The sequence below is a fragment of the Rana temporaria genome, chromosome 2 (genome assembly GCF_905171775.1).
Source record: "Rana temporaria chromosome 2, aRanTem1.1, whole genome shotgun sequence".
Lineage (NCBI taxonomy): Eukaryota > Metazoa > Chordata > Amphibia > Anura > Ranidae > Rana > Rana temporaria.
The window spans coordinates 127,689,298-127,714,432 of record NC_053490.1 but is presented as its reverse complement, the minus strand read 5'-3'; the positions used below and the strand labels follow the sequence as shown (position 1 = coordinate 127,714,432).

General features: G+C 41.0%; 1 protein-coding gene across 1 annotated transcript in view; it reads right to left on the bottom strand.

The window, feature by feature from the left end:
- Nucleotides 1-25,135, bottom strand: part of STAT6 (signal transducer and activator of transcription 6) — a 318,642-nt gene that overhangs the window by 24,674 nt on the left and 268,833 nt on the right. Inside the window, exons 12-17 of the mRNA XM_040340948.1 lie at nt 18,527-18,619; nt 15,124-15,327; nt 12,739-12,833; nt 8,948-9,084; nt 2,390-2,536; nt 712-769 (exon numbers count right to left, since the gene is read on the bottom strand). Coding sequence (XP_040196882.1) covers nt 712-769; nt 2,390-2,536; nt 8,948-9,084; nt 12,739-12,833; nt 15,124-15,327; nt 18,527-18,619 — 734 coding nt within the window. The remainder of the gene's footprint in view (nt 1-711; nt 770-2,389; nt 2,537-8,947; nt 9,085-12,738; nt 12,834-15,123; nt 15,328-18,526; nt 18,620-25,135) is intronic.

The window sequence follows — 25,135 nt, the reverse complement described above, 5'->3', positions numbered from 1 at the left end:
GAAGACCCTAAAACAGAGATACGACGGCGTATCAGGAGATACGCCGTCGTATCTCCTTTGTGAATCTGGGCCTAGGTGTTTTGCTGTGCGTTCTGCAACATGGACTTTTTTTACATTGGGTATAATGGAAAAATATGTAATAAGGATACGGGAGGTTAGGGAAAAGGTCAGTGTGCTAAACCGCTTTTTTAACTGTTATGCCTCGTACACACGATTGGTTTTCCCGATGGGAAAACTGCCATGTTTGCTTTTGGTCGGGAAAACCGGTCATGTGTATGCTCCATAGAAGTTTTCCCGACAGGAAAACTGCGAGCAAAAAATTAGAACTTGTTCTCTTTTTTCCCGCCGTGATTCTCGTGTTTTTTTGCTCGGCAGTTTTCCTATGGGAAACACTGCAGTGGAGCATACACAGGGCCGGTTTTTCCGACCAAAGCTGTCATTGCAGTTTTCCTGTCGGGAAAACCAGTCGTGTGTACACGGGAAAAGCAACAAAGCAGGTTCTCGGTTTTCCCCCCGGTTTTACTGGCGGACTTTTGACCACCGGGAAAACCGATCGTGTGTACGAGGCATTAGAGTAGTATTTCCTGGAGAGTAAAACAAAATTGGATTTTTTGCTTCATTTTAATTCCATATTGTCGACAAGGTATTTTACAGTATATGTGGTTCTTTATAATGAAAATGTAATAAAAATATTAGATGAGAGAAACTTACCCTAGTACTTTTAATATAATAACTGTTCTCTTGTACCCAGCACCGCTGGTGGAGACTTCTGGGGGAGGAAAATTTCAAATAGAAAGATTGGTGTGAGATTTGCAAAGTACACGTATAGGTTAAAGTGATTGTAAAGTCTAGTTTAAAAAAATAAGAAACAGGTCATACTTACCTCTTTGTTGGTTTTGCACAGAGCAGCCTGGATCCTCTTCCTCTCGGGTCCCTCTTTGCTGCTCCTAGCCCATCCCTCCTATTGAGTGCCCCCATAGTCAGCAGCTTCCTATGGGGGCACCTAAGTAGAGTTTGAGCTTTAGGGTGCACACTCTAATGCAATAGGCTGTGCACGCCTGTGGAAGTTAAACTCATGCAGGGACTGCCTTCTTCAAACAGATGCCTTACTGCCAGGGTATACTGACAGTACTTAAGGCAGACTCTTTTTTTAATAAAGTAGAAAATAGAGAACCTGCTCTCCATTTTCCCGTCGGGATTCCCGGCAGGTGTTAAACCTGGCAGTTTTCCTATAGGGAAACACTGCAAAGGAGCATACACACGTCCGGAATTCCCGGCCAAAGCTGTCCCCGCAGTTTTGCCGACGGGAAACTCGGTCGTATGTACACAGGGAAACTTACCGAGCAGGTTCTCGATTTTGCCCCGTCGGGATTCCCGGCGAACTTTATACCGCCGGGAATCCCGGTCGTGTGTACAGGGCTTGACAATATGGTTGCTGTGAGCGCATCCATTTTAGGTGAGGGGGCTAGGTTATCCATTACTTCAACTTATTGTCTCTTGTGACTCAGTTGACCAGAGAAAAGGCAATGCAGCGCATCCCTGTTTCTGGCGCAACTTTGAGAATCTCATTGATTTGAACTTCATTCCTAACACTAAATATTATGTGTGACCCCTTTGTGATATAAGGGGTAGCACTGGAATTCCCAAGTTGGCAACTACTGCTTTAGGAGAACAGCACCATCAATCACTACTATATGCTTATTATTACCAACCACATATACCGTATTTATCGGCGTATACCGCGCACTATTTTGCCGATATACGCCGATACCCGCTTTGCCGCCACGAGTTTGAATACTGCACCAGCATATACCGAGCGCAGTACACTCGTGTATCTTCGGGCAGTCTCGGCGCCTCTCGCACTGACGTCTTGAGCGTACAGGACGTCAGCGCGACAGTTGCCGCGCCTGCCCGACGATACACGAGTGTACTGCGCTCGGTATATGTCGGCGCAGTATTCAAACTCGCGGGAAACAAGCGGGGAGGACGCGAGGACGCCGCAGAAGGACGCCGGACCCGAGGAAGAGGACACCCGAAGCCGCAGGCGGACGCCGGACCCGACGAGGTCGCCGATGGACGCCGCGCAAGACACCAAAACTGTAAGTACAAAACATCTTTTTTTCCACAGGAATTCGGGCAACTTTAAGGGTGCGCGCTATACGCGGGAGCGTGCTATACCCCGATAAATACGGTAACTAGCAATATAACTGTAAATAGTAATATAGTAACTTTTCATACAGGAATGTAGAAGTTTAACAGTTTTTTTAGGATGACAGACTGGAAGCTGATAACTTTAGCTACATGCTTACGTTCATAGAAGACGCTGTACAAATGATTGAACACAAAGCAAAGTAAAGGGTAGGAAGTGATTAGTGAATGGGTTACATACTTTTATAGTATTTCTCAAAGACTGCATCTTTTTCCCCTTTATCAAAAAGAAATTTTAGCTGTTTCAAATCCCTGACGCGGTCACCCAAGGACAGAATCTGTAGGTCCTTCGCTGTGAAAGGTTGGATGTTTTGGATCTGTCCTGAACCTGGAATCAAACATAAAAACACATTTTAGTGCATTTGGGTTTGAAATTGTTGAAAAATTATACACAGGGCCCAATTCATCAAGCTGTCATAGAAAATTAAAACTAGCCTTTCAAGTGATATTTATCATAAATGATAATAATGTATGATGCACCTAATAGAAAGACATTTCAGGAGTGATAAACACTAGGGGTTTTTTTTGGCTTGCAAAATGATACCTTGGGCCAAATCCTCAGCCAGGCGGCGTAACCTAACTTTTACCATTTAAGTTACACTGGCGGAAAATTTCTACCTAAGTGCCCGATCCACAAAGCACTTACCTAGAAATTTTCGGCCGTGTAACTTAAATGTCTCCGGCGCAAGGCGGTCCTCTTCTGCAGGGGGCGATGACAATTTAAATGAGGCGCGCTCCCGCGCCGGCCGTACTGCGCATGCTCGTGATGTCATTTTCCCGACGGGCAGCGCGCGAAATTACGTTACGCCGGGCTTTGTGGATTGCGACGGGACAATAAAGTTGCGTCGGGTAAAAAAAAAGTTACGCGCCGAAAAATAAAATTCAAAATTTAAAAAAAATCGCGGCGATCGAAAAAAAGGTCAGTTTTTACAAGGTGTAAACAGTTTACACCTTGTAAAAGCAGCCCTAATTTTACGTATGCAAACGTAAACTTACGCAGAAAAAACAAAGCTAAAAAGCTTTGTGGATCTCCGTAAGTCCTCATTTGCATACGCAAAGCGGCATTTCAATGCGAAATGCCCCCAGCGGCGGATGCGGTACTGCATCCTAACATCTGACAGTGTAAGTGTCTTACGGATGTCAGATCTTCTGCCTATCTTTGGAAAACTGCTTCTGAGGATCAGTTCCAAAGATAGGCACAGGGATACGCAGGCTGAACAGCAGTTCCGCCTGCGTATCCCTTTTGAGGATTTGGCCCCTTATTCACAAATTGTGTTTACTAAATGGAAAAGCCGGTACTAGATTTGTACCTGCACACCTCAGCAGCCCTTCTCTGATATTACAGGAATATTACAGGTTATTAATTTTTAATCTAAGCAGTTAATACTACAAATTTAATCTTTGTAATTCAAAAAGGTAAAAAGTTTAATATGTTTAGTAACAATGTAATCAATGTAAGCTTAAACTCTTGCCATGTAGAGGTGCCTCTAATAAAAAAAAAAAAAATTGTAAAGCTGAATTGAGCTTTCAGTTTAAGTCAGCTAAATATACTTCAGGTACATTAACCACTTCAGCCCGGGAAGAATTTACCCCCTTCCTGACCAGAGCCCTTTTTGCGATTCGGCACTGCACCGCTTTAACTGATAAGTGCGCGGTGGTGCGACGTTGCACCCAAACAAAATTGACGTTCTTTTTTTCCCACAAATAGAGCTTTCTTTTGAAGGTATTTGATCACTTCTGCGATTTTTATTTTTTGCGCTATAAATAAAAGAGGAACGTCAATTTTGAAAAAAAAGCAATATTTTTTACTTTTTGCTATAATAAATATACTTTATAAATTTTTTTTCCTCTGTTTAGGCCGATATGTATTCTTCTACATATTTTTGGTAAAAAAAATCGCAATAAGCGTATATTAATTGGTTTGCGCAAAAGTTATAGCGTCTACAAAATAGGGGATCGTTTTATGGCATTTTTATTATTATAATTATTTTTTTTTACTAATAATGGCGGCGATCTGCAATTTTTATCGTGACTGTGAAATTGCACTGATTACTGTGTAAATGACACTGGCAGGGAAGGAGTTAACCACTATTGGTGAAGGAAGGGGGTTAAGTGTGTCCTAGGGAGTGATTCTAACTGTGGGTGGGCTGGGCTACGAGGGACATGACAGTAATCACTGCTCCCAAATAACAAGGAGCAGAAGATCACTGTCCTGTCACTAGGCAGAACAGGGAAATTACCTTTTTACATAGGCATCTCCCATTCTGCCTCTCCATGACACGATCACTATGACTAAGCACTAGTTTCAGTGCGAAACGCTTCAGCCGTCAGGTCTTATTTTATTTTTCTGGGACTTGTAGTGCTGTCCTTCTTTTAATAAAGGCTACAATTTGTTTAGAGTGCGGCTGTCCAGAGACAATTTTTGTTCCTGCTTTGCTAAGTGCATTGCCTGCACCTGAGTTGTCTGCAGCAGAGGATATTCATCTGGGTTCCCACCTGGAGCTGCTACTCCCTTTTCCCACACGATCGTGGGCCACTGGTGAACATTGAGTTTGCAGCCCACGGTCACAGCTTCTTAAAGGGGACGTACAGGTAAGCCCATTTGAACACCGCTGTCATTCTGCCGACTTATATCGGCGTGTAGCGGTGGGCAAGTAGTTAACATAAAATGTGTGCTACGTCTTTGGCCCCTTTCACACATGCCAGACTCTGCTTAACTCCGGTTCGCTCAGCAGGGGATGTGTCCACTGATCCCCTGCTGAGCAGGGCAAAGAAGGCAGATTATAGGTCCGTGTTTGCTCAGTTTATTCAGAGCGGACATGGACACAGCCCGCTCTGCTCTATGGGTAGTCATATGGAACTGGACTGGCTGTCCATTTACACTCAACTGCCTTCCAATCCCATCTGGCCAGAGAAAAGGGAACGAATCTCTGTCTGTTTGTTCTGCCTGATTGGGTTGCATTAGAGGTAGGCGCGTGTAAACGGACACAAGTCAATTAACAGAATGGAGGGTCCAGTCAGGTTTACCTCCAAAACTGACAGGCAGACCCAATCGGACCTTTCATGTTAACCTGCCTGGCGGTATCCCCGAGCGTGACTCGGGGTGGTTTTTTCATGCTGCGATCGGTATCCCCGAGTCACGCTCGGGGTAGCTGTGCAGAGTGTGCAGCGGCGCGGCTTACCTGCTCGCAGCATCCACAGACAAGTTGCTCACCTTGTCCCTGGATCCTGCGATGTCTCCCCGCTGTGTGAGCGAGCGGGTCCTCCTCGCTCGATTCACAGTGTCCCCGTGTGCCGCCGATCTCCGTTCCCTGGGATGTTACGACGCACAGGGGCGGAGAACGGCGCCAAATTCAAAAAAGTAAATAAACACAATACACACAGTATACTGTAATCTTATAGATTACAGTACTGTATGTAAAAAATACACACCCCCTTTGTCCCTAGTGGTCTGCCCGGTGTCCTGCATGTACTTTTATATAATAAAAACTGTTCTTTCTCCCTGCAAACTGTAGATTGTCCATAGCAACCAAAAGTGTCCCTTTATGTCAAAATGGTTTTAGAGCAGCTAGAAAACAGCGATAATAAATTATAATCACTTGTGCGATAGCAATTTGTGGGGAAATACGTCATAAAAAAATAAAAGTAATGACAGCGACAATTCTGCAACTGAGCAAATTTCAGTGATTTTGAGTTGATTACATTATTGAATAATTTTTATTATAATTATATTATTATTTGTTATAATTATTTATAATTATTTATTATATTATAATTTATAATTTTGTTTTTTTTTAAAAATCATACCCGGGATGCCTACTAGACTCTTGTTTGGTCAGATTTAAATGAGTTATTCCTAAAAATTACAGACCTACAGTATAAAACGCCAAATGTCCTTGCAAAATAATTGTACCGCTTTTGGCAAGTAATTCCAGACAGAATCATACCGCCAGGGAGGTTAATGGGGCCTTTTGGTGGTCATCTACACTTTGAGTTTATTATCTGATCATTGTGTGATTTAATTTAAATTATCTAATTGGCAAACAACTAAATTGGCATCACTTCTCTTCTAATCAACTGAAACTCTATTTAAATTTGATTTGATCAAACTGAGTTGATCACCCAGGTCAGAAAAGTATCAATGGTGTTGTCTCCATTGGCAGCACTAAGAAGCTTTGTTCATGAATTTTTTATATTTTGATCAATTAAAGTATGATATTGCATGGGTACAACATATATGTGATTGAGAGCTTTTATCTTTCAACCATTGATCGAACTCCACATGTGTAGCATATTTGTGGGGAGGTGCAGCATGGTACGGCTGCAGTAAACACTCAACGTCCAGTTGCAGGAAGCAGTACTTATTAAAGTTTAAATTCATCAATTCACAACAAGCCTGGCAGGAAGGCACTTGACCAGAAACACTTATTAAATGTAAAAGCAGGGTGTAGCAGAGCAGGATTCGGATGTGCAGACAGCATCTGTCTTGAGGGGTGAAATGCGGCCTGACTGGGCTGTACCCAAACGGGGAGGCTTTCAGGAAGGATGGATGGCTTGTCCCTATTCTCTCCCTACTCGTCTGGAACCTCTCTCTACTGCTACCCACTGCGCCTGACAGATGAGTGACTTGTCCCTACACTACCTACATGCAGAATGCACGCAAAGCCTGGGAGCTAGGGTCTCATATAGATGCTTCCATCCTGATCCAAGATGGCCACCAGAGTCACATGGGGCAGCAGTATCTAACCAGAATGCTTCTCCAGTGACCCAGGAAACCATAGAGGAACTATGTTCCTTATAACTTCCTCTCCCTCCGCAATGCCACTACAGTTGAGTGCTACCTGCAGTGGAGAAAGTAGACTGCACCTGCCTACATATTAAATGGGTTGTTGACTATAAATAGATATTAATTGGAAAAAAAACTATAATTTATCGAAGCGTGTATGACTAACAATACAGTTTGCTTTCCTTAGAAGCAGTTGCAGTCTGAATAGAAAAGCCTGTCCCCTGTCAGCATGCTGCAGAAAAGGACCCTTGCTCTCTTTAATAGCTGTGGTCTCTCTGCTGAGGTCTGAACCACCGCCTGATGGGTCAGAGGTAGAGCTCTCCAATCAGCAAAGCTTGTGCTCCCTGCTGCTTGGAGAGTTCCAGCACTAACTCAGCAGGAGGTCTGTTCAACCTCTGCAGAAAGACTACTGCTTCCACTTAAAAAGGAAGGGTCCTTCAATACACTAGGTGAAAGGCTTTTCTACTCAGGCTGTGGCTAATGTTTTGATGGACCTGTAATGTATTTAGATGATTTAAACTGAAAGGTTGGGCTTTAAAATGTCAACTATTTTTTTAATAAAGACTCCCCTTCATACATGGCAGGGGCCTATTCAGTATTACTGGAGTTTAGATTAGATTCTGCAATAAGAAGTTAGCAATGACAACTTCCATGTTTCTCTCAGGAAAGGTTTCGTTTAGTAAGGCACAAGGAGAGTGATGATCATTTTCTAAGAGAAGCCAATCCTAGAAACCATTCAGACTTCAGTACATTACAGTTCAGTCAGTAAAAGATACTGTACATTCCTGTTTATCGCTATGAGTTCTTATACTTTAGGCCTTTTTTGACCAAGCCTATTCAGTTTGTTTTAGTTAGGCAGTGCAAGAAATTAAAACAATACGGGGTAATTACTAAGACTGGAGCAGACAGTATCTACAGCAGCTGTCAATGACAAACAAGCATCTTCTAGCTTTAATTTTCAAAACTTAAAGTGGAGTTCCACCCAAAAATTGAACTTCCGCTTTTCGGAAACCCTCCCCCCTCCGGGGTCACATTTGGCACCTTTCAGGGGGAAGGGGGGTGCAGATACCTGTATAATACAGGTATTTGCACCCACTTGCACATGGGAAGAATATGTTTAATATGTTCTATTTGTGAAGGTGCTTAAGGTGTGCTGTCCCAATGTATCACAATTTTATACCACAAGGCTTCGTTCACATCTCCGTGTACCGAATTGCAGGCAGAATCGCCACGATTCTGCCCCCGATTCGCAATAGTGGCAAATCGTGGGACGCCTGTGCATTTCCAGTGTGTTGCCCATTGATTTTAATAGCACCCCAAACGTGGCACGATTTCCCCGCGAATATTGCGGTAAAAATGCGCGAACAGAATTCCCGACATTTCTATTTGCGAGTTTTTACCGCAATTGTCGCCCCCCAAACACGGAGATGTGAACATAACCTTAGTGATAGCAATCTATATGCAACTATTAGTGGGACTAACATCCGTGCAGTAAAACATATCACAAGTAAATATTCAAAAATACAAAATTGTACAACAACCTGATAGGCTAAACATAAACATGTTTATTAAAATTTGTACTTTTATTTTGATACACCCTTTTCATACAACTTTTGGGACTGTGCGTTCACTTGGTCACTGTTGTTACCTCATACCTGCCTTTTATGGGTGTGAATCAATGTTTATTTTGTTATTTATGTTTCAGCCTATTAGGTTGCTGTACACTTGTATTGTATTTTTGAATATTTACTATGTTTTACATACTTTTATTAGTTACATATAGATTGTTATCACTTATGGTATGACTTCATTACCTTCATATATATTTTTTTCTCCCGGAGTTCAGGGAATTTCAGGTGCAGCAGTCCTCCCATTTGATTTGCCAGCGCCTCCTTTTTCCTTCCTACATCCAATATGTTCTATTAAATTAAAATGATTAATTATTTTATTTACCATCATCTCCACGAACAATGTGTGCAATTGTGATGCCCCCGATCTCAGAGTCACTAAATCGTAGCAGGAAGGTACCATTGTGTGCTTTGCCCAAAATAGTGTGCACATATTGCTTGCTGACAAATCCCAATATTAATCTAGACAAAAGAAAGGTAATAAAAGCATAATTAGTTAAACTGTACATTAGATGAAAGGGAAATAAGGCTCCTAAAGAGTACGTCAACCAAAAACATTTTATTCTTTATTTGGATAGAGCGGAGAAGGAATAGAAATCCTGTCCAGTTATTTACTGATATGTGTGGCTCCATTACTGGGAATTACCTTTAGACCCCTTTCACACTGAGAAGTTTTTCAGGTGGTACAGCGCTAAAAATAGCGCTGCTATACCGCCTGAAAAACTCCTGCCAAGCAACCTCAATGTGAAAGCCGGAGGGCTTTCACACTGAGGCGATGCGCTGGCAGGAGAGAAAAAAAATTCCTGCTAGCAGCATCTTTGGAGCGGTGAGAGGAGCGGTATGTATACCGCTCCTTCACCGCTCCTTCCCATTTAAAACAATGGGAAACCGCCACAATACCGCCCGCAATGCGCCTCTGCAGAGGCGCATTACGGGCGGTATTAACCCTTTATCGGCCACTAGCGGGGGTTAATACTGCACCGCTAGCGGCCGAATCCCGCGGCAAATCCAACGGTATAGCGCCGCCCCAGTGTGAAAGTTACTTTCTACCCTGCTGACAAACTATTTCACCAGATGGAAAATGAGGGACAAGCTGTAACAGGGACACACACGGAAATAAACACCTGTGTTTGCCTTTTCCGTGTGTGCCTTTTCCTACTCTACTATTTCAGTCAGGATTAAGTTTGGAGAGTTTCCCTCACTTCCTGTCTGGTAAAACATTGTCAGTAGGACATGAAGTAAAGACAAATTACTCTAAGGAGATGGCTAGAACTGAGGTGAAACCTAGGTAGCGCAGGTGGGAGACTATGAATCAATACAGTAGGCCAATATTACCATTCCTTTTTCCAAAAACCTTTTCAAGCTAAAAAAAAAAAAAATACCAGTGCCCTCTTTTTAGCAAATTCTTTCTCTAACTGTAAGCGCTCTTGTAGCTGCAGTCTCTATTACCCCTCTGAAAAGTAATAACTTTTCAGAGGGTGGTAGAGCAGCAGTTACCAGGCATGAGGAGATCCTGTCAGCTTCTAAATGCATGTTTGTTTGTTGTTTAAACCCAAGGTGGATTTTGCATTGGAATATTGCCAAGCAATCATGAGCCAAGCAACATTCTTGCAGTTGTAGCGTGGTCCCATTGACCTCAATGGGACAGTTTGTCAGGTGGAGTTTTTAGTAGCTCAATGTTGCAACTAAAAGCGCTGGAAAATAATGGGTAACGTAACTACGCAGATGGAAGAATCTTTACCGTGTAAGCCACATAAGTAGCATGTAGCATTGACTTCAACTCCGGAAAGGTTTTACCCCCTTCACTGGTAATTGAGCGGTCATGCAACATTGTACACAAACATAATGTATATATTAGGGCTGTGGAAATTAACTATTAATTCATCGATTAATCTTTTTTTTTTGTTTTTAAATCTTTTTTTATTTTATTTGCAACAACACATAGACATACAAAACGTACAATAGCACAGCCAACATCTGGCATAAATCCCAGCAAGGACCCGCGCAGGGGTCAAAAGGTAGCAGTACAGAACCAAGACATGTCAGCGAATTAGCCACTACCACAGAAAACCAACATCAATAAGGCAGTCCAGCTCATGCTCCAGGGGCAGGATGATAGTGGACAGGTCCACCTAAGTCGTTATGCCAACAGGGGACGGCTCAGCACTTAATTCATCGATTAATCTTAAATTTTTTTGATCGATCAACATTTTTTTGATCGATCAAAATTATTTTGATTTGTACTCACCTCTCCGCCCGCTTCAGGGAGTTCCGTCGGAGATCCGGTGATGTCAAGGCCACCGGCAGGGCTTGCCGTGTCCATCTGAAGGGCTCCTTTGCTGTGCCTTCATATCTGCATGTCGGCGGGACCTTACTATCTGCCACACACAAGGGCTGTTACAACTGGGATTCTACAACCATCCACTGGGAGTTGTGATAGTTCCCTTCACTGGACATATACATGCCGATGGACTGATGTTAACTTCTCCTCATCTGGATTCAGCAGTGGCATCGTTGTACACATTTTTATACCAGTATCATACTTAGCTACATGTTTTTATGACTGCTTTTGTTACCGTTTGGTATTACTCGCACCATTTTTACAGTTTATGTAGCTACATCGATTTTATCTCCAGTGCAATATTTATTTTGTTACCTACTTGAAGACTATAAAAGTTTTAATGTTATTCCCATCGAGCGCTGCCTTTGTGTGTTTTTTGTATCCTGCTATCCATTTTTCCAGTGGTTGGTAGCTGCATTGGGAATCAGCCTCCAAAGAGATCAGCTAAAAGTAGTTGGATCTGTATGTGCGTTATAATTAATCGAAATTAGTCGATTAAAAAAAAATTGATTAATCGAACACAAAAATTTTGATTAGTAACAGCCCTAGTATATATATATCTTTTTTCACGCAAACAGAGCTTTCTTTTGGTGGTATTTGATCATGATTGGGTTTTTTATTTTTTGTGATATAAATGAAAAAATAAAAAATAAATTGAAATAAACTTTGACCAAAATGTATTCTGCTACATGCCTTTGGTAAAGAATCCCAATAAGTGTACATTGATTGGTTTGTCTGGCAGTGATAGCATCTACAAACTATGGGATATATACTAGATTTTTTTTATACTACTAATGGCGGTGATCAGCGACTTATAACGAGACTGCAATACTGCAGTGGGCAATCTGACACTGGGGGGAACTGACTAACTGCCACTGACATCACCAATGACAATAATATAGTGATCAGTGCTAATAATATGCACTGTCACTTTACTAATGACACAGAGTAGCCCTTCAGACAAAAGTTCTATGCTTTGTCCGCAGAAAATCCGATTGTGTGTACGAGGCTTAAGTCTGTTATTTTTTAGCTTCCTTACAGGCCAAGCTGTCCAGCAAAAGTGGAAGTTAGAGAATTGAGACAAACCATTTAAAACTGATGGTGGATTTACAATGGTCAGCTTTTATATATTTATGTAAAACTTTTATCTCAAAATAAAAAAAATGTTATGTGCTTATAGCGTGTTAGCTGGAGTTTGACTTTAATTTGTTAGTTAAGTCCATAAAATCTGCTAGTGCATCTAAGGCTGGATTCACACCTATGCAGTTTTAGTGCTTTTTGCATATTGCAGATTTGCACTACAGTCCATTATACATGGTTTCCTATGGAACACGTTCTGTAGTGCAAATCTTCAAAATGCAAAAAGCACAAAAAATGCATAGGTGTGAATCCAGCCTAACACTCCCGTCTCCCCCATTTTTCTGCCTCCTGTGTATACAAAGGTGTCTCCTTTGTGCCTCCATTTGGAGTGGAGATAACCTAAGACAAGAAGTGTGTTGCTGGCTGAATCACCAGATAAAAATAAAGGAAAAAAAAAAGCCTAAAAAAAGAAAATGTAAACTGCTTTACTGTATAATACATTTTTGGTTTTGGGCCTAATACTGCTTTAATCTCACATGACTGGTGTTCCATCTCAGTGCCATTGATAACTACTGCACACTACTATATGCTACTTGTGAAGCTTATATCAAAAGGAGCCATTTGTTCAATTTGTTTAGTAACAGATTTAGTAGTGCTACTACAAATTGTCCATGTACTTCTGCCCTTACACTCACCCATCAGACCAGTAATCTTTTAAATGCTTTTTTGTGAGGTCCACAACGCCATCAAACCACTGCCAAAATGTAAAGTTTCTTTCCCGAAGAGGTTCCTGAAAATTGGATGAATGCAAAAATTAAAACAATATTCTTTTTTTACGGATCTTATATTTTTTTGCTTCTGGGAGTATTGCATTGTATCTGTTATATATAATATATATAGAGAATATATAATCATTTTGGCCTATCGTATGCATATAAATCACTACACTTTAAAAAAAAAATTGAAGATTTAGGAATACAGTAAAACCTTGGTTTGAGAGTAACTTGGGTTGAGAGCGCTTTGCAAGAAAAGCAAAATGTTTCAATAAAATGTGCCTTGATATACAAGCGATGTCTTGATATAAGAGTAGCGTCATGTCACAGCTGAGTATAAAAAAGAAGGTGAGGAGCCTCTAAGTGTAGCAATACGGTTACATTTATTAGAGGTACGACATTTAGCAACTTATTGCTACACTTAGAGGTGCCTCTCTTCTCTTTTATACACTGTAAAAAAATGCTTTGATATACAAGTGCTTTGGATTACAAGCATGTTTCTGGAACTAATTATGCTCACAAACCAAGGTTTTACTCATATACAACATGCCGTGTCATATTGTCAACAACCTAGATTACATAGCTCTTTGTATTTAACATAAGAGCACTTGTGGGCTAGCATCTATGGTAGCACCAATCCTGAACATTTTGCAAACTGCTTTTTTTTTTCTTTTGTTTACCATTCTGACCCCCTTTACATTAAGGCCTGTTTCACACTGGTGCGATTTGACATGTCAAATCGGCAGCATATGCCGATAATGGCACCATCCTAATTGGTGCGGTGCTGCACTGATTTCAAAAGTTTTTTCTGTACTACTTTTTGCAATTTCGGGCCGCGATTTACAGCTGGACTCTCACGGCTTCACTCTCGCAGCCCAGTGTAAACCTGGGCTAATGGATAAATTGAGCAAACTATAACTAGGAAGGGTGTATGTCGAATACTGTGAGAAGACTCACAATAGCTCAACAAACCTGCATTTTGTGGAGCACTCAGGCTCCACAAAATGCGCCCCTGTAATGGCGTGATGAAAAGGTCTCCCTGATGACCGCACATCCATACCATCCCTGAGATGAATGTGAATGACAACCTTAGCCTGGACTCCGACCAGGCCACGCCCCACTGTGTTTCGCTCCGCCCCTCAGAGCTTAGTCACAGGGAGCTTAGTCCCATGACTAAGCTCTGAGGGGCGGGGCGAAACATGTTGGGGGGGGGGGGTGTGGCCTGGTCAGAGGTTCCCATTCACACTCACCTCAGGGATGGCATGGATATGTGGTCATCAGGAAGATCTTTTTTCACTTCAACGAACATGAAACCTTATCTCTTTTCTCTTCCATGTTGCCGCGTACAGGTCAAAATCATATTTAAACTAAAAACAGTCAGCATTCTTCTTTCAATATCACATTTAGCTATAGTTTTTACTAAAGTGGTTGTATGATACAAAAGGGAGAAGTTTGTACAAAAGGACATTATATTTTAGGTGTGCTTAGGGCATCACATAGTTTAAATACAACCCTGTTCTTGTGGGATAGTCAAATCCTTTAAAACCAGCTGTGGCTAAACATGTGTATACTTTAATTCCAGTTAGCCCAACACAAGGGGCAAACTGCAACTAGAGCTTGCATGTTCTTGCTGTGGTCACCCCTCTTGCATCCATATTAGCCACCAGATATGATAGCTTCACCTAGGCCAGTGGTGGCCCTCTGCTTGCCCTTCTCCGGCCCTTGGGGGACTATTTCACTGACACCAAAGATGGAGCACTGTTCCACATACTGACACCATCAATGAGGCACTCTTCTTCTCATTCATATATCAACAACGGGGCACTATGCCTTCCATCAAAACGAATAATGGGACACTGATGCTGGGGTATTTTCTACTCCCAATGGCCACCATCTGGCCCCTCTAAAGCCTGAAGGACAGTAAACTGTCCCTTTGCCTAGAAAGTTTGGAGACCCATGATCTAGGCCAAAGCAAATGTTTACATTATAGATCGTCTAGGTTTCGGAGCTCCTGACACTTCTGCACAGAAGCTGTTTAATCCAATGTCCACTGTTCAGGGTTCGACCATTCCACAAGTTTGCTTGAAGCCTATACAGTAACTGAAAGCTGATTGGGGGAAATCCTTTGTAATTGGAAACTCTAATGCCTAGTGATGACAATCCTACACAAGGTGTATCTTTACTGTGCCACTTAGCAGCTCATCTCTCACTTACTGGTACTCGATTCAGAATAAGAAAATCATCTTTTGTTTAACAAAAAAATCACTGCAGTAAAAAGGGGAAGGTGGCAGACATTTTAGTTATTACCTTGTTAAACTGAGTCCAGGACACCATACGGTCTTTAACATCATCATAACTACCATTGTCACCAAAGATCTTCTGGGCAAGAAAGCGGTAATGAATAGGGTTCAGTTCCTGCTTTGTCCCCACCTCAGCCATAAATTTCATATTCAGAGTCTGGCACATCTTCTTCCATGGCACTTTCTCTTCCACATAGAAGGGGCGTCTTCCCTAGTTTAGCATTGACATAAGTTATCTCTGCACAATACCAATGGAAATAATATATATATGTATATTGTTTTGTATTTTATTTGAAGATGTAGGTACTTGCCGACCGCATCCTGTACATATACGTTGGCAGAATGGCATGGCTGCGCAACGCAACGCAACGTACAGGTACATTGCTTTGAATTTGCCGACATGCTCCCTGCCACAAACTCTGTGACTGTGCCTGTGGGATCCGCAGACTCGATGTCCACCGGTGTCCCGCAATTGTGTCACGGAGCTGCAGAACAGGGAGATGCCTGTGTAAACAAGGCATCTCCCTGTTCTAACTTGTGACGGGACACTGATCTTCTGCTCCCTGTTAGGGATGAGCCGAACACCCCCCGGTTCAGTTCGCAGCAGAACATGCAAAGAGGCAAAAAATTCATTCGAACACGCGAACACCGTTAAAGTCTATGGGACATGAACATGAAAAATCAAAATTGCTAATTTTAAAGGCTAATATGCAAGTTATTGTCATAAAAAGTGTTTGAGGACCCGGGTCCTGCCCCAGGAGACATGTATCAATACAAAAAAAAAGTTTTAAAAACAGACGTTTTTTCGGGAGCAGTGATTGTAATAATGCTTAAAGTGAAACAATAAAAATGAAATATTCCTTTAAATTTCATACCTGGGGGGTGTCTATAGTATGCCTGTAAAGTAGTGCATGTTTCCCGTGCTTAGAAAAGTCCCTGCACAAAATGACATTTCTCTTTTCAAACTCATGTTCGACTCAAACAGATAGCCCATCCCTACTTCTCATTACAAGGTTTTTTTTTACGAAGGGAAAATCCACTTTGCACTACAAAGTACACTTGAAATTGCACTGAAAGTGCACTTGGAAGTGCAGTCGCTGTAAATCTGAGGGGCAGATCTGAAATGAGGGGAAAGCTCTGCTGATATTATTATCCAATCATGTGCAAGCTAAAATGCTGTTTTTTATGTTCCTTGCATATTCCCCTCGAATCTACAGCGACTGTACTTCCAAGTGCACTTTCAGTGCAATTTCAATATTTTTTCACACTACAGGCATACCCCACTTTTTTTTTTTTTTTTTTTCTTTTTTTTTTTTTCGCCTCAGAGAACTATCAGGATATTCAATCAATTTGCGTTCAATTCGCAGTCTCCTTAGTTCGCATCATGGTTGGAAAATTTATTTATCTATCCATTTCATTTTCTTCCCCTTTTTTTTATTCCCCTTTTTTTTTTTTTTCCTTAAATATATGTCAGTAAATATACAAAAGAAGAGAAAGGAAAAAATACTTAAATACATAAATAGATACATTAGTTTCCCCTAGCCGAACAAACCCTCGTCCCACCCTCAAGCCGCCCCCAACCCTTATCCCCTCCTTCCCACCCTCCCCTATCTCCGGAAATCTGTCTCCTATTGAATCACTCTTTGCCCATTAACCTTCCTACACTATATCATATCATCATATCATCCTATCAATATACCTTGGTGCAAGTTTAAAATTAGCCCAGTCCTGCCATTTTCGTTTAAATCCGCCTTCTCCTTCCTCTCCCATGTACCTGAGCTGTTCAGCATAATATATATCATTGATTCTGCAAAACCAGCTCTTCTCTGTCGGGCTCATAGGGTCCTTCCATTGTTTGGGAATCAGACTCTTTGCTGCATCTAGTACGTGTGGAAGTAAAGTTCTCATGTACTGTTTAGTTGACATTTCTGTCCCATGGAACAAGCAGACCCATGGATCAGGAAGTATTTTAATTCCGGTTATCTCCTCAATTACCAATAATACATTATTCCAGTATGTTTTAATTTTTGGGCAGGTCCACCATATATGTGACATAGTTCCCACTTCAAGACAGCCCCTCCAGCAATATTTGGAGGTGTCGTCTTGATAACGGTGTGCTATGGCATACCCCACTTTTAAGTACACAATGGGGTTTATTTACTATCACTGGAAAGTGCAAAATCAGACTCACTTCTGCATAGAAACCAATGAGCGTCTAACCCCAGCTTGTTCAATTAAGCCTAGTAATAAAACCTGGAAGCTCATTGGTTTCTATGCAGAAGTGAGCCTGATTTTGCACTTTGCAGCAATAGTAAATAAACCCTATTGTGTACTTAAAAGTGAGGTAAGCCTGTAATAATAATAGTAATAATAATAGTTTTTATTTTTTTCCATGCACCTCATTGACTACTTTTTGCAAAGTGAAGCTGCCTCATTTACTTAGCTCTGGAGCAACTGCACTTGCAAAGTTTTTATTTTCCTTTAGTAATTCAACCCCAATGTGTTCAGTTTAATTTCCTACATTCATATACAGCGATGCCAACAAAGGTCTGATTTCATACTAATATGTTGTATATTTATAAGTCATAATTGCTCTGAATGTGACATTCACCAAACATTCAGTACACAGGTACAATGATCAAATTAGTGTATGTTTGCTGAATGTCATATTCACTACTTTATAAATATGCCCAAATGATTGTAGTTTAAAATTATAATGTTATGTTTTTTGGGTCATTCTAGATTCAATTCCTTGGTTTTTACTGGAATAATAATAATTGATTGCAGTCTGTAATTATGGATTTGTTATTCCTCCAATATACAAATGATGTTAACCAGAACTAATAGTTCAGATTTCCCCACTGCAATTGTTTCTCATAATTTTATTCAAGTTAATTATTCATTATAAGACATTTTGGGATGGGGCAATTTTAACCAAAGAAGGAAAATTGTATTTGCTCTGAGGCTGTAATTAATGTTACAATTAATGGAACTTGGAAAAGAACTCATATTAAAGTTCTGATGTTTTGGATAACTAGGAGTCATGCTAGTATAAGGTTACTATATGAAAATAATGCAATCAATCTGATGGATTTCTTGTAGCAACAGAAGAGTACACAGCATCGGTGATACCCTGTTCGGATTAGTTGAAGGAATCTTACAACATGATGAAATATCTCAATGACAATTTTTTCAAGGTCTTTGTTATGGTAGCAGCTCTCAGTGATCTCCTAAGACAGATATTTTAAATGCCTACAAAGATTGGTCCATCTAAGGACAGCCAAAGGTGTGTAACCTACTGCATTATGTGAATATTTAGCGTTCAATGTTTGCCAATAGAAAAAATGGATTAAAGCTAAAGTAAATACGGTAATAGTAGAGAAAACAAGAAAGATGTTTTAGACACTTACGATCTCAGAAAAGGCATTGTCCCATAGAATGGTGGCCTCGGCATTGTTTTCTTGATTGCCATGCACTATTACCACAAGTGGTAACGATAAAGCCTGGATACAGACATAAGAAAAGTTTAAACAAATCCGTAAAGGTATTACAGAACAGATCACATTTCCCTTTGTTTATGTACAACTTTCACACACACGGGGCATTTTAACTTCATATTTTGTAATGCATTCACTGTTCATAAAAAATGACACCATAGCTGTCAGCTCACTCTTGCATCCATCACCTATGTGATATCCTGACAATGAAATGTGCAGTATAAATTTTTAATTACCTATGGTTTATAAAAGATAGCAAGAATTAGTCAGTTAGCCATACATGGGCCTATTCTGTGATAGATTTCTGTAATAATGCCTATTTGATAAGATGAGCTAATTTTTTATTAGAACTATTAATAATGTTTAGTATTATTTTTTATATATTCTTTTTTTTTATACCTTTCTATATATATAAATATGCATGAATGAAATCATATTAGTACCTATTTTCCTTGATGATTTTATATAAGATATGTTTAATGAAGTTGGCATCCAGCATTGGAACATCAATGAACTGTGTTTAAAAAGTGTTTCCACTCTTCTATGCCATTCCCCACCAAAGGAATTCTTGTTCTGGACTGTTTATACCCTTATAAGGCAATACTCTTGCTTCTTGCGTATGGATCTCTAAAGGACTATTTTGTGGACTTGTAACCAGAGGACTTCTTCCATATATGGACTTCCTTTCCCTGCCCCCTGCTCTTAGACAGGCCCTCCTTCTAGCCCATCTCATTAGGAAAAAGAGTGATACTCCTTGTAGATTTCATTAGGAAACCCCTGTGATTTAGTTTTGGACAAAGACTCTTGCCATGTGCTCACAGGAGGGGAGGGATCGATGGGTGTGTACTTAATGTGAACCAATGAAAATGTATGTATCTGTGATGTCATGAGTAGTGTTGCTCACGAATATTCGTATTGCGAATATTCGGCTCGAATATGGCATATTCGAGTATTCGCGATATATTTCGAATTTCACGGTGAATATTCGATATTCCGAATATTCGCATTTTTTCAATTTTATTTTTAAAACAGATCACATCCTATCGACATCTAAAAGCATTGCTGGTATGATTAGAGACCCTGGGCCGAGTAGCTAAGCTGAGGCGATCCTTTTATGTTGCCGAATTAAAAAAAAAAAAATTGTGAATTTTCGCTAATGCGAATGCGAAAATGATTGCGAATTTTCAATAACTGTGGTAGGAGAACTCTGATTGTCTCTGATGCAAAAGGGGGGGGGGGGCTTTGTGTATGTTTCTGTTATGAATATTTGTATGTTTGATATTATTTTTTTTTGTAAGAAGGAAAAAATTGCGCATACCTTAAAAAAAGGGGAGAATACAGCAGCAACTCAAAAATGTTATACAACATAAATTAATACAAGACAGAAAATGGAGTCGCTCTACAAGAATAAAAAATATGTCTAGTGACAAGACATGTGGGCAAATTATAAAATAAGCAAGCGCAAATAACTTGTGAAATACACAGTGAAACAAATATATAAAGAAATATAGTCCCAATAATAGAAAAATAATCTTTCATAAAAATGTCTTTCATATGTGAAGTGAAAAAAAGTCCAAAGCATGCAGCATGAACGTGTTCAATCTTCAAGGTGTTTGATTGACAAACGGCTGTGACAGATGGATAGAGTAAAGAATCACCACCAATGCAAAACACTTTTTATTTTCTATTGTAAAATATCAAGAATATTCTGAGCCAATCAGAGTGCTCCTTCCGCATTTGCCGAATATTCGCAATTATTTTGTACTGTAAAATATCAAGAATATTCTGAGCCAATCAGAGTGCTCCTTCCGCATTTGCCGAATATTCGCAATTATTTTGTATTGTAAAATATCAAGAATATTCTGAGCCAATCAGAGTGCTCCTTCCGCATTTGCCGAATATTCGCAATTATTTTGTATTGTAAAATATCAAGAATATTCTGAGCCAATCAGAGTGCTCCTTCCGCATTTGCCGAATATTCGCAATTATTTTGTATTGTAAAATATCAAGAATATTCTGAGCCAATCAGAGTGCTCCTTCCGCATTTGCCGAATATTCGCAATTATTTTGTATTGTAAAATATCACGAATATTCTGAGCCAATCAGAGTGCTCCTACAGCATTTGTCGAAATTGCGCAGTAAATATCGCATTCGCATTTTGCGAAATTTCGAAAAAATATCAAGAATATTCTGAGCCAATCAGAGTGCTCCTACCGCAGTTATCGAAATTTCGCAATTATTTTCGCATTCGCAATAGCGAAAATTCGCAATCATTTCATTTCGATAAAATATCACGAATATTCGAATTTAGCGAATATATCTCGAATATTCGACTATATATTCGAGATATATCGCGAAATCGAATATGGCGTATTCTGCTCAACACTAGTCATGAGGACTATTAAAGTTAACGCATAATGAGAGAGCTGCCTCTCATTCTCCAGCTCCACTCCACAAGAAGCTGTCCTGTGTGTGTGTTTGTCTCTTTCTTCTTCAACAGATTGTGCCAGTGAAACATTGCAAGCTTCTCCTGTATTGAGACAGGAAATCAGTCCCTGACAATTCTGTTAAAAGTCCTGAATGTATATTGTGCTGCCCAGGGCCGTTTGAAGGAATTAGGGGGCCCCAAGCAAAATGGATATGGAGGCCCCCCCCCCCCCCCCCCCGCACGCACAGCGCAGAACCACAGCAAGCAGAAAACCAACAGCCGGGTGGATGGAAGGGGTGATGGTGGGGCAAGATGAATCACTAGTGCCCCAGCATAGCATGACATATAAAAGAGGGCTGCATATGGTGTAGATCAACCAATGAATTTTATTTATAAAAATATCTTACAAATCAGTGTAAATATAGCCAATAAAAGTGATCACAAAATGGTAAAATATAAAAAAAAGCAATGTGGGAAGCATAATAATTCCAGCATGACCTACCTGACCCCTACACTGACCAACCTGATCCCTACACTGACCACTACTCTGACCTACCTGATCCCTACACTGACCTACCTGATCCCTATACTAACCTTCTAGTGAAATGATTAAGGCTGGGTATACACTGGTGTGATGTGAGAAAGCCTGCGAATCCTGTGCAGGTTCCCGAATCGCACCAGACAGTTCACACTGACATCTGCGAACCGCTGCGAGTGTCAATAGAAAGCCAATGACACCCCCCGATTGGTTCTCAGATTGCTGTGTAAACTGTAAAATGGTGCAGGAATCGGATCGCATGGGTGTTTACACCCAGAAGTGTCACACCCATGAGATCTGATTTCAGTGAGGACCAAAAAAAGTGTCCTGCACCATTCTGGTGTAAATGCGATTTCAGGCATACAGTTTGAATGGCTGAATTTGCATCGCACAGACATTGCATATGATGTGCACAGCAATGCGGTGCAAATCACATGCGATGTCTGTGATCGCACACGTGTGAGCCCAGCGAGGAGTTTATTATAGGTGAGGGAATAGGACTGATCTGGCGTTATGAATACAATTGGACTATTGCTCAGATTCCTATAATGACAGATTTAAGCTATGGGTGATAGAACATGGGACACATTAACCAGATCAGTCAGTGAAGGGTTACATAGTGGTGTCTGGGCTGTGTGATACATGGATGTATAGAGGGGGATGGGGGTGTGTAAGGGGTGATGATAGTGTAGAGGGGAGTAGAAGTTACATTAGATAGGGGGATGGGAGATTTGTATCAGAACTGAGGAAGAATGACACTAGAAGAGAGTGAGAAGCCATGCTGGATAAGATAGGCTGAGTCAGGAGGAGAGTAGAAAACAATACACAGGCTTGTTGGGACAGTGAGTTGGAGGAATGAGATCCACTGTGATGTGAGACAGAAGGAGAGCACAGGGGTGACTGCATGGAGACAAATTCTGGGCACAATCACTGGGACAAAGAAGGGAGAATGTGAGCAGGACCAGTATCTAGAAGGGGGAGGAGTAACAAACTTACGAGGTAAATAGAAGATCATGCAGGAAGGAGAGCCGACATCACAGCACTGAGCTGAGTGCAGGGAGAGAATACAGGAGGCTGGGAATCGGCTGCCATTGTAGCATAAAGGCAGAGGGAGAGAGACACTGGTCAGCTGCTGGGCACCTTCACTTCCTGTACTTCCCGCTCACTATGCTCTGGGTTGTCTAACAAAGGGGCGGAGCTCCGGATATTGGCCCCGCCCATCCCGACATCAACCTGACAGATCCACTCAATCTCCCTGCAGCCATAGACTACAGAAGTCAGCGCTTGTTCTTTTTATTCTGGACAATGTACGTGGGCACCCTAGTTGGGGGCCCCCTTCCAGCTCGGGGGCCCCAGGCAATTGCTTGCATTGCCTCTCCTGTTCCGACGGGCCTGGTGCTGCCAATAGTTACTGACATGGATCAGTTTGTACAATCAAAAAATGGCAATGATCCATGGTAATTTCATTTGCAACGAATCCAACCAATCACATTTCAGATGATTGAAAATATCAATTCTGAATGATATAACAAACAAATAAACAAATAAACCTATGCTTACAAAAAAAATGATAGAAGCAGCTGACACAATACACTGGTGGTTAATGGCAACATATAACATACAAAAAGTGCAGCGCTAAAGGATTGTCAAAAATAGTTTGAAAAGAAAAGTTCAACTAAAAGAGTCCAACTAGAATGCATGAAGGTAAAAAAAAAAAAACTTCAGCTTTTACAACCACTTTAACCACTTCAGTACAGTGGGTGTTTTTCAGATTTGGTGTTTACAAGACTAAAACAGTTTTTTTTGCTAGAAAATTACTTAAAACCCCCAAACATTATATATTTTTTTCTAACACCCTAGAGAATAAAATGACGATCATTGCAATACTTTTTGTCACAAAATGATACACAACATGTCACGCTTAAAAATTGCGCCCGCTCGTGGCATGGCGTCAAACTTTTACCCTTAAAAAGCTCGATAGGCGACGTTTAAAAAATTCTATAGGTTGCATTTTTTGAGCTACAGAGTAGGTCTAGGGCTATAATTATTGCTCTAACGATCGCGGCGATACCTCACTTGTGTGGTTTGAACACGGTTTTCATATGCGGACGCTACTCACGTATGCGTTCGCTTCTGCGCACGAGCTCATCGGGACGGGGCACTTTAAATTGTTTTAATTTCTTTTTTCTTATTTATTTTTATTTATTTTATTATTTTTTACACGGGAAAAAAAAAATCGATCACTTTTATTCCTATTACAAGGAATGTAAACATCCCTTGTAATAGAAAAAAGCATGACAGGCCCTCAAAAAGACCTCAGATCTCATATTTAGACTTAAATGCAAAAGAAATGTTGTCATTTGAAAAAATGACAACAAAAAAATGTCTCTTTAAGAAGCATGGGCGGGACTGACGTTTTGATGTCACTTCCACCCAGCAATGCTATGGGGACGGGTGGGGGCCATCTTGCCCTCACTCGCATCCCCACACAGCATGTGAAAGGACACAATTGCCTCCGCCGCTACCGACGGCTCTGGTAAGCGGCGGAGGGCGCGGCAGAGCGACGGGAGGAGGGCCCTCTCCCGCTGCCGATCTTGCGGCGAATCCGCCGCGGAGACCACCGTTATCTTTTACAGGACCGCTCACCCTAAAGATGGATATCTCGGTTGTGGCAGCAGCTGCTGCAGTTACCGAGATATCCATCTTTAAAGTGCCACCGTATATAGTCGTAAGGCGGTCGGGAAGTGGTTAATGGAGTGATGAGGCTTAGTTCAGTTCAAACTTGCACGCAGGCAATTCAAAAGTAATATGGGCAGCAACATAGGCCCATGTTGATGCTGCAGTCATTATTTGCTTGCATATCATCACTCCACACCCAAGAAGGAAGGATGCTGCAAATTGTGTATTAGTGGGAAATACTGAAGCATTTTCACCTAATAGTATGCTGTTGGAGAAAACTTATGAAAACATAAAAAGTATAGAAAAATGCAGAAATTGCCATGGGAGAATTTGAACCGATGATCTCAATGCTACAACATGGCATCTCTTACTGCTGGTCAAAGGATTTGTTACTCAGACACACAGGAAGTTGAATGTTAGTAATTAATTGCCATTAAAGTGGTATTAAACTAAAAAACAAAAATAATACATTGCAGTTTACCAATTCTTAGATGTGGTGGTTGCATTCGGTTCCCCCCCCCCCCTTTATTTCACGTGGTCAGCCAATGACACACTTTCAGTCTTAGGGTGTCTGCATTATGAGTGAAGTAGTAAAGCAGACACCTTTGGCAAGCAACATTGTCAGTCTGGGGAGAGGGTAGAGCTAGACTAGCAGTTTTAGATGAAATTAAAGCTGAACTCCAGCTAACACATTTAAAGCATGTAGACAGCTTGCCTATATTGTGGGTTCTATATTAGCAAGCTAGTTAGCCTGGCCAGGTTGGGAGGGGGTTAACTTGGTTTGGACTCCTTTACCAGGCTTTTTGTGCCCTGCCTTACTTCTCTGTGCTTGTAAAAAGAGGGGGAAGGCCGCACATGGGATATTGAGAAGGGGCTG